The sequence below is a fragment of the Perna viridis genome, chromosome 12 (assembly GCF_037379345.1).
Source record: "Perna viridis isolate PV_CMFRI_1.1 ecotype Kerala chromosome 12, ASM3737934v1, whole genome shotgun sequence".
Lineage (NCBI taxonomy): Eukaryota > Metazoa > Mollusca > Bivalvia > Mytilida > Mytilidae > Perna > Perna viridis.
The window spans coordinates 23,262,712-23,277,470 of NC_142456.1; the positions used below are offsets into that span (position 1 = coordinate 23,262,712).

The 14,759-nt window shown below is 32.1% G+C and overlaps 1 protein-coding gene across 8 annotated transcripts in view; it reads right to left on the reverse strand.

Moving 5' to 3' along the window:
* LOC148601738 (kazrin-like) overlaps positions 1–14,215 on the reverse strand; it is a 62,192-nt gene extending 47,977 nt beyond the window's left edge. For 3 of the 8 annotated variants that reach the window (XR_015917356.1, XM_088556666.1, XM_088556671.1), the window contains exon 1: positions 13,881–14,215. Coding sequence is in view for 2 of the 8 variants with exons in the window: in XM_088556666.1 (XP_088412792.1) it covers positions 13,881–13,932 (52 nt within the window). In the remaining 6 variants the exon portion in view is untranslated. Of the gene's footprint in view, positions 1–482; positions 509–6,648; positions 6,820–13,880 lie in introns of those variants that run through there. The other 5 variants (XM_088556670.1, XM_088556676.1, XM_088556664.1 and 2 more) reach the window with 4 other exon arrangements.
* Positions 14,216–14,759: the final 544 nt, after the last annotated feature.

A 14,759-nucleotide genomic window follows, 5' to 3' on the forward strand; every position in this document is an offset into this window, starting at 1 on the left:
ATGAAAGTTGAAAAAAAAATATTATAGTTCTTGTATACATTTTTGCATTGACTTAAAATGTTACATTTTAAATGGGGTAATTTGGTCAATTTTAACCAAAAAATGCATGCAATTAATATTTTCTAACAAAAGTGGCCAAAAGTTTCTTGGCTATGGATTACAATTTTTCAGCAAATACCGAATAATTTTTTTTTTAAATATTATAAGCGTGAGAGAGAGCATTGCTGATTTTTATCATTTATATTTAAGATTCTGATCAACCAAAACATTTCTAAAACAAAATTGTAATGAAAAAAAAAACAGATCTAGCTTTTTTTGTCTCAATCTACTTTTTATTTAAGTTCTAATATATTTCTTTCTAGGTAGAACATTGTTTTTAAAGTAATATATAAATTTTGATAACAATTAAAATTTTGAAAATGTCCTTATTCTAAATTCTCGAAAAGCAAAAATTAAAAAACAAGAAAAATGCTTTGACCTACCTACATACCTTTTTGGCAACTTTTATTCTATAACCAGACAAAGGTATTATGGTCTCATATACTTACTAAATATAGAAGTAACAAAAATCCAAAGTTACATCATGTTGTAATCTTAGCAGCAAAGGTATGGCATACATGAATAAGGCGTAAAAATTGATTTCTTTTTTTTTTTGGTAAAGAAATTATAGCATGTACTTTTTAGAAATGACTAAGAAACCTTTTGACATTGTGTGCATTTTCTGTTTCATGTTCATAAATTATAACATAATATCTCAACATGATTCAAGATTTTGGTTGAAGATGGAAAGAGTTAAAAGGACAGAACAACAAATGAGAAACAAGTCCACTAAGAGCTTTATAAAGTAGAAACTCAAATTAAAAAATAACTGTTTACATTAGATCATGTTGGTTTTTTTTTAAAGTCTAAAATTCAGGAGTAAAGCAAGTTATTTACTTTTTGCAATTATGAAACAAAAACAATAAAATAAGACAGCATTACTGTTGTTTTTCAGTTTTAGTCTGCATGTACAAAAAAATATAAGAGAAAGGAAACAGCCCAGTACATTCATGTACTTATCGAATGACCAAACACCCAATAACTGTAAAGGACACACATCTATAAATAGCTGGATGAGGATGCCTATCAATGTCCATTTCACATTCCTGTCAAGGGTAATTACATCAGCTGTCATTCCTACATCATCCCTGGTCATTTATGTTGATCATTATGGCTAATGACACCATTATTACCATCAACAAGTCAGACTGTCATACCAAACAAGGTAATCAATTCAGCTTCAGTGGTCTTGTACAGTCATCTCCCTTGTGGCACTGTTTAAGTTATCTTCCTAGTGGCACCGCAATGTTTCCAGTTACCTCCCTTGTGGCACTGCAATGTTTTTAGTTATATCCCTTGTGGCACTGCAATGTTTCCAGTTACCTCCCTTGTGGCACTGCAATGTTTTTAGTTATATCCCTTGTGGCACTGCAATGTTTCCAGTTAACTCCCTTGTGGCACTGCAATGTTTCCAGTTACCTCCCTTGTGGAACTTTAATTCAAAGACACAATGCAACAACCCACCAGAATGAAAATTCAGGCCAAGTCCACCCATTGATCTTCAAAGAACAACAAGGAAACCCCCAAAACATCATTATACACAAGTATTGTGGATTACTGATCAAATTTTATAATTTCCTTCTTCTTGTTCACAGTTCTCAAGATAGTTTATGATTTTGAAATCTGATTAGGTCTGGAAGAACAGTTAGAAAATATGAATTCAAGTAGCTCAAAAAATGGCAAGCATACAAAAGGATACTAAGAAATGCAACAGGATATATTTCTTACCCTACCGATGCACCTGGTCCATGCTCCCAGTTTTTAGTGGAGTCCGAGTTGCTCATTTGCTTTTGTTACTTTGTATGTATGATTTTAGTTACTTTATGTTCTTTGTTGTGTATGTCTGTTTTCCATGTCTGGTCTTTGTCCCTGAATTGCATTCTTTTTCTTAACACTATAACCTTGGTTCCCTTGATTACTCTTTCTTAAACCTGTTTATAGTTTGTAAGGTAGAGTAGAGCCAAGGATACCTCATACCACAAGATAATCTGACCATAATTTACTTTATTAAGTTGTCAAAGATGGATCTACATTAATTGGACCAAGACTGTGGTCACTTAGGAATAATCATGTGGTCAGCTGGGAATTACTATGTGGTCAGTGAATTAACCTAATTATGGCTGCTTATTACTAGTGGCTTGTATATATGTGTTGACAAAGGAGGTATTTAAACCATTAATCTTAGATCAAAGCAGACCAGCAGGGAATAAATAAGTGGAAATACAATGCTTTACTGATTTAAAAAATACTCATGTAAATATTAATAAAATTTGAGGAGGGGAACAATGCATTACAGAATACAAAAATATCAATCATATATATATTTATAACAAATTTCAGTATGCTGTATTCATGTTTCAAGGAGTGACATCTCAGCAGGGACAGCATTACAACCAAATACTTACATTACAGGAAGTTCAAGATTGTAATAATAAATTTTACATTAGAAGTACACAAAAACCTAAAATATTGGAAGCCAAATCCAGCACCCATAATACAATCCATTTAAATGAGCATTGGTATGTAGTACATGTGATGCATTTATGTAAAAAACATGTAAAAATTTCATACCACCTGAATTTATCTTGAGAAACTGACTTACTTTCTTATAAAGTACTTTGTCTGCTTTATGCAAGAGAGAAAAGGAACATTTCTAAAAGCTTGAACTTAGTGAAAGCACTGTTGGCAAAGACTAAGAAATTGATAAAGAGAACTTTGCGTGGTAACTAGCCTATATTTTCAAGAAGTACCGTACTTGTTGCAGAGAATGTGATGATAAAAAAGCCCTGTGACATTCAATAAAATCTCTGGGCACTTCATATTTCCTCCTTACCATTAATTCTAAATTACTGAGGGTTTAATTACATTAAGTATTGTTTTAGTGGCCGACCTGAGCATTAAAATTCTCAGAACTATTTTCTTCAATTAACAAAACTCATGTGGCACAAAGTTTGAAAAAAAATCTACATAACATCATTAACTAAAAAATGAAGAAAAAAAAAAGAAACAAAGAATTAATTTGTAAAAAGAATCACAAGACAGAGTGGAAACTTACGGGAATGTAAATAAAATCTAAGAGAATGCAAAGAACATAAACCATTATAGCACAAAATATACATAAGATGATAATTGATGCTATCTTTGGAGGCTATTAGAAAATAAATCTATCTCCACCTTAAATTTTTAGAGAAAGAATATTAAAGGGCTTAGAAAGAAAAATACCTCGATTATGAAAAAAACCCTCAAAATTCAGCAAACCCTAAAAATCACTTGTTATACAGTTTTTTCAACTTTAAGAATGTTCAACTACAAAAACTCAAGAAGTAAACATCCGAAAACTGGGTTCCAGATCAGCAAATAGTGTAATGCAAATAACATGTACACGGACATACAAACACATAAAGAACATGAAGGGGCACTAATGCACTTACAGCACTTATTGAAGAAATAATCCATTTTCATACATCACAAAACAATAAATTCTCAAATTTCTGACAGTCTTTTTTCCATAGTAATCCATAAATATTTCCTATTAATTTCTTACAATTTTAACTGGCAAAACATGCAAATCCGATCAGTCCTAATGCACTTCCTTCCTGTTTATCATAGGTAAAAATGCAGGTGTGTTGGTCAGTAAATCAAATCCCTTGTTTATTTGATCTGATAATTACTGCCAGAAGCTGTAGACTAATTAGCCAATCATCTGGCATAACTTCTGTCCAGGTGAAACCAGCTGTGAAGAAGAGGTGTGCAAAAACTATTACTTTGAACATAGGACATCATGGTATAAATTCTTTGTGCATTCTTTATTCCTCTTGTTAGGTCAGGATAAAGTTAATTTTGAATGTGATAAGAATTCTAATTGCCTGTTGACAGAACTTGCATCTAGGTGCGAGACAATTTCACATTTATCTTTGGAGCCTCCCTTGTGAACAACTCAGCACTAATGGGTCGAATTGACTGAGTGTCCAATGAGCAGTAATGTATTTTATCATCATAAAATTGAAATCCAATACAGACTCAGAGTGTCCATGCAAGACCCCGACAGGGTAGTCAAGGACCTTAAAAATCCCCTTAGTCAAATCCAATTAAGAGAAGACTATTATGCATTACAAATGTTGGACAGTCTTTAATCCTGGACGATACAGATCACTTTTCAAATAGATTATTGTTAAATTGAAAATCTGGGAATTTAAGGAGGATAAATTTTCATTTGATGACTTAAAAGATGATTCTAAACAATAGAATTAAGTAACTTCAAGTACAACCATCACGAGGCCAAATCTTTTAAGTATCAGTCTTTATAAAAATCAGACAAAAGGTGTTTCATGCATGTCAAAAACCCACCAAACTCACTTTTATTTCTTATTATGATCACATAACCAGTCTTAGCTTTTCATTAGGTTCTTGCACTCTTGAAATAAAAATTATACAGATTGTGTATGAAATTGGCACTTTACAAGAGTTATTGTTCTTGATTTGGTTTGTTTTGGTTGATTTTAGTGAAAGGTTAAAGGGTGGTTTTCTCAAAAGTACAGATCTAAATACAGAAAGGATTATTGTCACAAAAATATAGCAAACATGACCAAAAATGCACTGTTTTTTTTTCTATTCATTTTTCTGCACCATGAATCACCTTACCATAGGCAGTGTCTGAATTTGATATGGACTTTTACTTCAAATAAAACATTCAATCAATACAAAAAAAATAATGATTGATGCTTTCATCCTATCAACCTTCCATTTATAAAAACATTTTAAAAATTCACTTTAATGATGCACAAAGAATGAAATGTTTGTTTTGAGAAAATAACTAACAAGAAAAGGCTTTGAAGGGACATATTTCTTCCTCTGTATATACCAGTATGCTTTCATGTTGGATGTCTGTATGTCCATAAACATGTCTTTAACATATTTTGTTGAAAACAGAAATTCCTGACAATAAGCACATCTCTATATCATGATCTAATACACTGAATAAAGTTTAATGAGAATCAAGCAAGTAATGAAACAGGGTTTGCAGACAGTGCTAAATCAGACAGACTGAAATATACATGTCCCAAATTGAATAGAACCATAGAACTAAGACTTATGCATGAACAAAAACAAAGATGAATAAAGTGCTGTAATAAACAATACAATTCATTTGGAGTGGCCTATATAGCTTTGGGCAAAAGATGCAACACAATTTATAACACTTCCTTGAACATAATTAGGAAAAAAGGTAATCATATACAACAGAAAATGTGTGAAAAATATTAGAAATGATCCATACCAGTGTTGGAAGATATAAAGCAATAATGAACTGAAGAAGACTAAACTGATTAACAAGTTAAATCAAGAGGAAAATTTACTGGTATTTATCAAATCAAGGAGAACATTTGCTGGCATTCCTAAGGACATTTGAGTTACATTCAAACATTTCTTAGCAATCACCTGTACATGTATAGAACAGGTAATGCTGAAGTCTAAAACTTGCAGCTCCTATGGTAATTCTTAAATGTATGCCTGACCAGTTTTAGTCCTTAACTGGACCTTCTATACATGTATAGAACAGGTAATGCTGAAGTCTAAAACTAGCAGTGCCTATGGTAATTCTTAAATGTATGCCTGACTAGTTTTAGTCCTTAACTGAACCTCTTCAGAGGCAGAATCTTATAAGCAATAACCTATCTGAAAAGTCCATAATCAAAATATCTATTTACAGTTCATTTTTAGACAGGTTCGTCTGTTTCTTGGATTAAAGACTTCAATAGTTTAAAATTATGTAACAGTTTATATGTGTGTACAAAGTAAAATAAAATAATTATTTGAATTTTGTCATTTAAGGAGGTAGACCTAGGTTAAGGGACATAACCCTTGAAAGCAGTGATATGTTTGTATCATATTCAATTTCACCAAAGCCTATCAAGCTTTTGTTTGAAACAGAATGAAAGCAGTCCATGTTACTTTGATGCTTACATGAGATTGATGTAAAATTCTGAATATAAACGTTCCAATGATTTGTAAGAGTTATGTCCCTTACCCTAAGTCAACCTCCTTAATGAAATTACATAAAGTAATTACATGTGTATTATCTTTCTTGAGTTTGCAGAATAGAAATTATTGGAAACCCTAATTTGTATTCTGGGGAAATTTACTTAAAGTTGTTGTGCTGTGAAAATTTTGAAAATCAGTGTGGTATTTAGGGGAGATCTGTTAGTATTTGAGATAACACTAGTGAAGACTGTCTGAAATCATTAAAAACATCCTCAGTCAGTATGTTAAAAGTTCTCTTGTTGTACCTCTTACAGCCCTTTAATGTAAAATGATTGAGGTCTTCTTTAGTTTTATCTAATGCATTCTTTAAATTAATTATAGCATTTTTAAATTGATGAAATCTGTGAAGAATTATATTAGAAATAAGAAGGAATTTTATGGAAAAAAAACCATATGTAAAATGATTATACGAGATAATATTATTTCAGTACCTACATACAACTAATTACCGGAAATAACTTCGATAACAATGAACTACTACAAACAAAAATCAATATAGCATACATGTACCTTACAATTTTCTTCGACTTATGTATAATCTCCGTTAAAATAATATCCAAGAGAACTAAAAAACCGAAATCTATCAGAATGCTGAAAATGTTGCAACCCCCAAAAATAAAATGTCAATATCGCTGATCTGGAAAGGAACAAGATTTCCTCATTAATTTCAAAACCAGGTAACACACAAAGGAAAAACTCAGGTTAATTAGAGGCAGACAGACTTGCTGATCAATAATTCTATATTTAAATACCATTATTTATTGTTCCCAATTAAGCATTGGTTTCTTCACACGAGGGTGTGAAAATAATCGGTCAAATTGCAGTTGTGGTTATTTAATTATGTGACAAAATTTTAAATGTTGATCTGAGGTTTAACAAAGTTTGTCATGCATTGGTAGAACCATGAATAAAAAGCCCTACTACTATGAGCACTGAATACTGAGGTCGAGATCAAGACCTTCAACCTGTCGGTAAAATATTAAGGTACAGCACTAAGTAAGGTTTATGTAGGGTATGCCTACTGGATATTCAAGGCCATGAGTATTCAGCGCAGATCCAATCGTATGTCCTCCTTAAAATTTGGGAAAACAAATATTTTTTTTTGCCTGAAATCTTAATTTTTCAAAAATTTTACATGTCCAAAATTTGTATTGCCTCACACTGCCCTGAGTTATAAAATAGTGAAACTTGCACTAGTTCAATAGGTCATGGACCCTCAATTTCTTATGCTGGACCATTTAAATTTCATCTACCTAGTTCCTGGACATACCATATTAATTTACTCTTATTTAGGACTTTTCACTTTCTTATGGAGAACCTTTCATTTAGGATGCAAAAAAGTCCAGGCCCTTTCACTATGTAAATTATTTTAACACCTAAAATATACTTCAGAGCAGGAGATCTAGATTAGACAGCACTTCAATTTTTAATCAAAATGTTATCTGCCTACCTTTTAAAAAAATCTGTATTTATACATCATGAACTTGAAATAAATTACCCCCTTCTCTATTACCAACATAGGAATTAAAGCACATTATTTGTTGAATTTTCCACCAAAACATGATCATTAAATGTTTTTACTTCAGAATAAGTTAAACTTTTAAGTCCTTCAGAAAACATTGAGGCATTCTGAGTCCTCCAGGACAAGTCAATCAGTTTTTGATAGTGTTGTTTTTTTATCACCACAACAAGGACACTGACTAACAACACTAAATTGTAGCATTTAAACATTGTGTTTGTAATAATACAGTCTAAATTCAATTGCCTTAAGACTAATTAGAAAAGGCAGAACAAACTATGGCCAACATTAAAATATGGAAGAATTAAATTCATTGTAAAAGAATTTCATTCAGGAGTGGATCTTTATGGATCAGATTGATAAGGGGGTCACATAACTAATTTGTGGAATAAAAACTATGGCAAGTAAAGATTTCATGCAAATATTTTGGAGTTCACATCCCCCTGTCCCCTCCTAATTTATACAACTGCTTTTAAATATCCTCAACCTGATAAATAATGATACATAAAAGTGTAAAAACAAACTTGAAAAAGCACTGAATTTGTGGGAAAGAAAACAATATGATATTGACTTTAAAGCATTGTAAACATACTTTTTTTCAAAAAGGATAAAAAATTTATATAAATTTGTCAAATTAAAAAGGAAATAATTTTGAAAAGAATAAATTGTGAATAATAGCTATACAGTAACCCTTTTAAAAATCATGAAGCCAAACTTTTTCAACAGTGAAATATATTAAACATATCAAAGGGCACTTCGACACCAATTTAAGACAAAATCTAATCATCATTTTCATAATTTCCTTTTTTGTTTATCTTATAAAAAGTATTACCACTACACACATATCTTTACAGAAATCAATGACATTAAACCTCTTTTCCAATATAATTTTGTGCTATAGATTTTTTTCTTTTTAAGGCTGGCAGCCCTAAATTTTATCATAGATTTTTAAAGAGTAATCAATTTCCCCTCCCTTGGACTAAACCCCAGGGCATCAATTCAGAAAGACTTAGAGCACTGGTAAGACTTAAGTACAGGTGAATCCTTAACAAACCAATGAGACTTATGTGCACACAAGTCGTAAGTAAGCTTTGTGAAACCATGCCCAGAACCTTGAGAGCTCTGTTTGGTAATTTTCTTATTACCTTTCTTGTAATCTTCTTACACAGTCAAGCACTCTATCTAAGCCTATTAAAACATGTAGAAAAAAAACCTGCACTTAAAAGTTTTTGACCCAATTACAGCATTAATCAGATCAATACAATCAACTACAGCAAACCTGATACATGTACTTTAAGTTTCCAGAAATGTAGAATTGGAACTTTGAAATGCAATACACTCATGGCAAGCAGTTTGTGATATATGGTCTACTTTAAAAGCAAAGTACCTTGCTATCCATGCAGTCAAGCATTCCTTCTGAGCCCTTTTACCACAAATCCTGCACTTAAATATTTTGACCCAATTTATAATGACCTCTTTTAATCTTAACTCAACTAATATCAATTTGATCAACTAAAACATATTTTCAACCAGCTGTCAATATATGGTCCTCTTTAAAAGCAAAAGACCTTAACTAAGTACAGTCAAGCATATCTTCTGAGCATGCCTGTTTAGCACAAAACTTGCATTCAAATATAGTTTCCCAATTACACCTGAAGTCTTCACTAACATAATATAATACACATTGGCAACCCACCTGGCAATATATATGATCCTAGCTTACAGCAAATGACCTCACTTTGTCCAATCTATCAATCTCTCAAATAAGCAATTCAAAAATATTTTCACCCAATTATGGCAAATATCTAAACCTTTATCCAGTAAAAATGATTGATTGCTAAGTAAATAACACAAAATTACAACAAGCTTGCAATATATAGTCATTAAGTTTAAAATTTACATCTAGTGCATAAGTCCAGCCAGTGTAAGTACAGTAGCACAAAACCTGCACTGAAATATATTTTGACCCAATTAGAGCATTAATCTAAAACTCAATCAAGATCAACATCATCAACTAATACACAGCCAGCTGGCAATATATGGCAGTAGTTTAAAAAATCACACCCAGTGCAGCGGACTGAGCCTAACTCCCACCTACCTTTAGAATAAGTTTTATTGTGGGTTTACAAAACATGACGTCAACAACTTCAAAGTTTTGGAGATTAATTGATTTGATATTTCAAATAGGTCTTTAAAACTATTAAATCCCATTTCTTTGATAATGTTCAGTAGATTTTCACACCCTTTCTTAAGATGATGTGCACCTATTACCCCTGGCTCCACCCATTCACTAATGACCTAATTTGCATAAATTCAATTATGATGTACATCAGGTGCTTCAACGGTGCTAATAGGGTTCAACAACCAGTATTTGATGTGAATAATAAACTCAATATAGAAACAAAAGTGCAGGGTAGGAAATGATCAAAACATCCATGTGAGCCTTGTAAGAGTACTCACTCACTGTTATCAATGCCTCACCCACTCTCTTCTTTGTTTGCTCCTAGTGGTGCACCTGGTCCTTGCTCCTAGTTTTTAGTGGAGTCTGAGTTGCTCATTTACTTTCTTTACTTAGTATTATTTTGGTTATTTTATATTCTTTTTTGTGTTTGTCTGTTTTCCATGTCTGGTCTTTGTCCCTGGATTACATTCTATTGATTTCCGCTAGAATCTTGGTTCCCTTGATTACTCCTTCTACATGTATTAACAGGGTGGGAAAACTCTAAATGAAGATTAACTTTCTCTCAATTAAAGTCACCATTCTAGAAAATCTAGTTTTCTACTTGCCAAAAGGAAAGTGGAGCTTGATAACCAACTTTCCCACATCAAAATTGCACTTGACCCAGATGAAAGGGAAATTCATATCCTAGAAGAAATAAGGCTATGAAACTATGAGTAGCATAATTTTAGTTTATCATGAATTGATGGTTGCAGTTTTCATCACTAAGTCAACTAAAACTGCAAAATTAACAGATTATCATCATTTTGAGAAAATTCTTAATGACCAAATGAAATTACCTCCCTCCCAAACTGAAATCAGTCATATTAGTATACTGTAAGCTTATGTACTGTAATAGAATATCAGATGATTTAAAATGATTATTTTAACATCAGATTAATTGGTTCATTTACACCTATTCTACAGATTATTAATAGAAATACTTAAATATTAACTTAGATAGTTGTACAACAGAGTTACTTCCCTTTGTGTGAGACTAGTTCAGAATTTAAAATCCAAATGTAATGATTATTATATCTTAAATCATAATCATGTTGAACTGATCATAATCCTGATCAAGGTGAAGTAGTGATACCATTTATCTCAAAGGGAAATCTCAAGGTATCATATGGTACTGATGAACTTACCGATGGATATTAAAGAGGATTGAAAACATAATTCTTGCATTTACATCTCAATTTCTTAAATTAATTAGTACCACATTGAGGAGGTTCATAAATTAAAAAAAAAACAACAACAAATTGGTGATGCGAATTATTTGCCCGAATAGATAAACCTTAACAACTTTGTTCATTTGGAAAAGTTTCTTAATTTTGAGAGATATTGTTTGAAAAGTGAACATTCAAGTAACAGTACAAGAAAGTCTTCTGGACTGTGCTGTAGAGTATGTTATGCATGACTGAACAAAGATATGTCTGACTTCGCACTAACATGCACCTTAAAAAACAAACAAATCATCATTGTCCCTTCCTGGTCCAAAAACATGCTACATGTTAAAATGCCTCTACCCTGCGTCCCTCTATTTTCAAATCCTAACAAGAGCACTGATACTGTAGGACCAGAAAATTGCTTGAAAGGGTAAAGTTCACAATGGTCTCACTATAAGTCACTCAAGTAACAGTTGGAGCTATAACCTTACCTCATAAAAACCAAGATATAAATCAAACAATATTGATCTCCTTTTATAATATCCATTGTGTATTCATTTACACTTACTCAAAAAGAGATATTTTGATTCATATATACATATTGATGATTATTCACCATATTCATTCTTGTTACATATGACTGTTAAAATACACTAAAGGAACTCCAACTTATTTATTTGATTTCCAGCTACAGAAAATAATGTGACGTTTTTATCACTGTTTAAAATATGAATAAGCATGATATCGAAAACTTGCATTTTCAAATTATCAATATTACTGATACCAGACCTCTTTGAAAATCTAAGAAGTCTTAATTGCTTTTTTTGACTGAAATGACTAAATCGCAATAAATTAAATGCACTTAATAACTATTGATTGGTAAAAGTGAAGTTTACGTACCGGTAAATCATTTAATTCTTTATAACTTTTTTTCTTTTCCTGCATCTTTTTGATAATTTTGGTTATTGCAAAGCATTAACAAGAATACTGACTTATGGAGGGTGACCAAGGGTAAGGGACATAACTTGAAATCAATTATATGTTTGTATCATATTCAATTTCACCAAAGCCATTCAAGCTTTCCTTTGAAACACAATGAAATCAGTCCAAATTACTTTCATGCTTTGATAAGATTTATGTAAAATGGTGAATACAAACATTCCAGTGATTTGTAAGAGTTGTGTCCCTTAACCTAGGTCTACCTCCTTCAAGGAAGAAAGGGTCCTGTCCAACAAAAAATAGTAACACAAAAGTCTGTTACCCACAAATCAACATAAGATGATTCTGTACCTTACATCTTTCTAATGCAACAGGTATCACACTGTTTCATTAAATCTTTGTTTTCAAAGTATATTCTGAAATCTTACAATGCCGATTTGTTTGAGAAAAACGTCTAGATTTAAATATTTTGCAAACTTACAATACTTTACACAAATATGTTGCATCATGGTGCTGATGCTGATTGTTATATTTGATCACATGCAGGGTGGGTGGGCATGCAGAGGAAAATTGGTCTACTGCCTGAAAATGGTTATTTTTGGCTATTTGTTGTCATTTTTCGCCAGATGTGTGACACCAGAGGAAAGACAATGTCCAAAGTGCAATTTTTCCAAAGCTTGTTCTCTCTGATGGTCATTCAAGCCAAATAGGGTTCATTACATTCGTAAGCAGAAGGTCAGGGTTTCCCAGAAGGATTGCTTATGAAAGTACATAACCAATTTCAACTAGAAAGTGATACATCTCTTAAACTTACAAACTGAAAGTTTCAAGACAAAAAAGTTTCTATTGATCCAACATGGAGAGTGGAAATAAATCACTTAGTTAATGTTAGTTGTTTGTGTATTATGAATATATCGGCAAAATAATACCAAAGCATAAACAATGGGACTACATCAAAATCCAAACCATGACCACAACATGAAAATAGGAAACGGTATCATTCAATTCAACAAAGTATCATGATGTAGATATAGTAAATAAGGCAGAAAGTATTATACAATCATAATAATACAATAATAATGTTTAGAAACAGTAAATTTAAGTTGGAATTAAGTCTTTTGGAATATTTTCTTTTAGATATATCATCTTTTGAAGAGTTTCTAGTAAAAAGGGGGACTTCATGATGACTTACAAATACCTACACTCCAATAAATAGGGGGTATTGTGATAATAGATTTTACAGGCGCGGATTCAAGGACTGGCATACCGGGTGTACGCCCCCCTAAATTGGTAAGAAAAATATTTTTTCACAAGTTTCACCCCATAATAGTTTTTGCCTTGCTTTGCACAGCATTTAATTCAATTAATGCCCCCCTAAACTCAAATCCTGGATCTGCTCCTGATCTATAAATAATTAAATATACATAAACACTCTTAATTAATGGGATTAGTCATCCAGTCATAGCATTGTTAACATCTTTACTACAGCTCTTATGTCAATGGGTATATAACTTGTCTAACAGAGTTAACATTACATAATACATGTATCAACAATAATAGTTTTTTGGCAGATTTTACAAAGAACAGGTTGGCAACTTGCTCCTGAAAGTTGGCACACCCAAATACCACAAATTACAAATGACAAAAAATGTGTTTCGAGCTTAGAAGCACTTGATATGCAAAACATGACCTTCAGCTTCCATTCGAACACAGAACTTATTAATTTTGTATTTCTAAATCGATTGACTACAGCATGTATGCTTTGCATTGAATCGTCAATATTTGGACAAAGTGAAAGTAGCATCGACATTCAAAGTGAAAGTAGAAAGCCACGTGACTGCATAAAATTTATATTAATTCTGATGAAAATATGCTTTATAATAGTTTTTGTACTTACCTTTCACCAAATTAACTCTTGTTTGTACCTGTTCTGATTCTTCACTTGCCATCCTGACCTGTCATCCACCGAAACTATCTTAAGTAATGCTAAATTCCAGAAAAATTTCTCAACATGTTATCATACAAATGTACGTATTCGAAAAATGTCGAAAGGTAGACGAAATCAATAACTCCGCAACACAGGTGTGATCGATTCTTATCTAATTCCTTGTCGTGTCCATAAAGACGAGATAATTAGAGTCATTTTTGGATAATAACCATTGATTTTGTGATCAGCTTAGAAATAAAAACACTTCGTCATTCACACTCAAAGCCACGCCTCTTCAAGAACGTGGCATGCGCTATGAAGACACTGATGAAAGTCCGTCAGTCCGTGTGTCGTTGTTATATCGATTAATCTTATTCCTGAATTAGTATAGTACTTGTCTATGATGTATTGCAGATTTAAAATGCGTAGCAAGTAGCTAAAATTATGAGGCACGCGGAATGGCCAAATTATCATATTTAAGAAGGTCCTTAATTATTTATTCGATTTCAGGACATCTCCTACTTTATTCAGTATGCACCTCAAGAAATTAATTTCGGGAGCTCCTCAAATATTTCAGAAAGTCCACAATTCGATTTTAGGACCTCCTGAAATATTCATGGAGGTCATGAAATCGAATTGTGGACGTTCAGAAATATTTTAGGAATTCGAACCTGATATCGAATTGTGGAGCTCCTCGAAATATTTATGGAGATCTTGAAATCGAACTGTGGAGCTCCATAAATTATTAAGTCCCACCTTGAATAATAATAAATTTGACTTGATTCGCGCCTTATATAAAATAGTTTGTTTTGAATACCTTTTGTTTCCTCACACTTTCAATGTTGATGC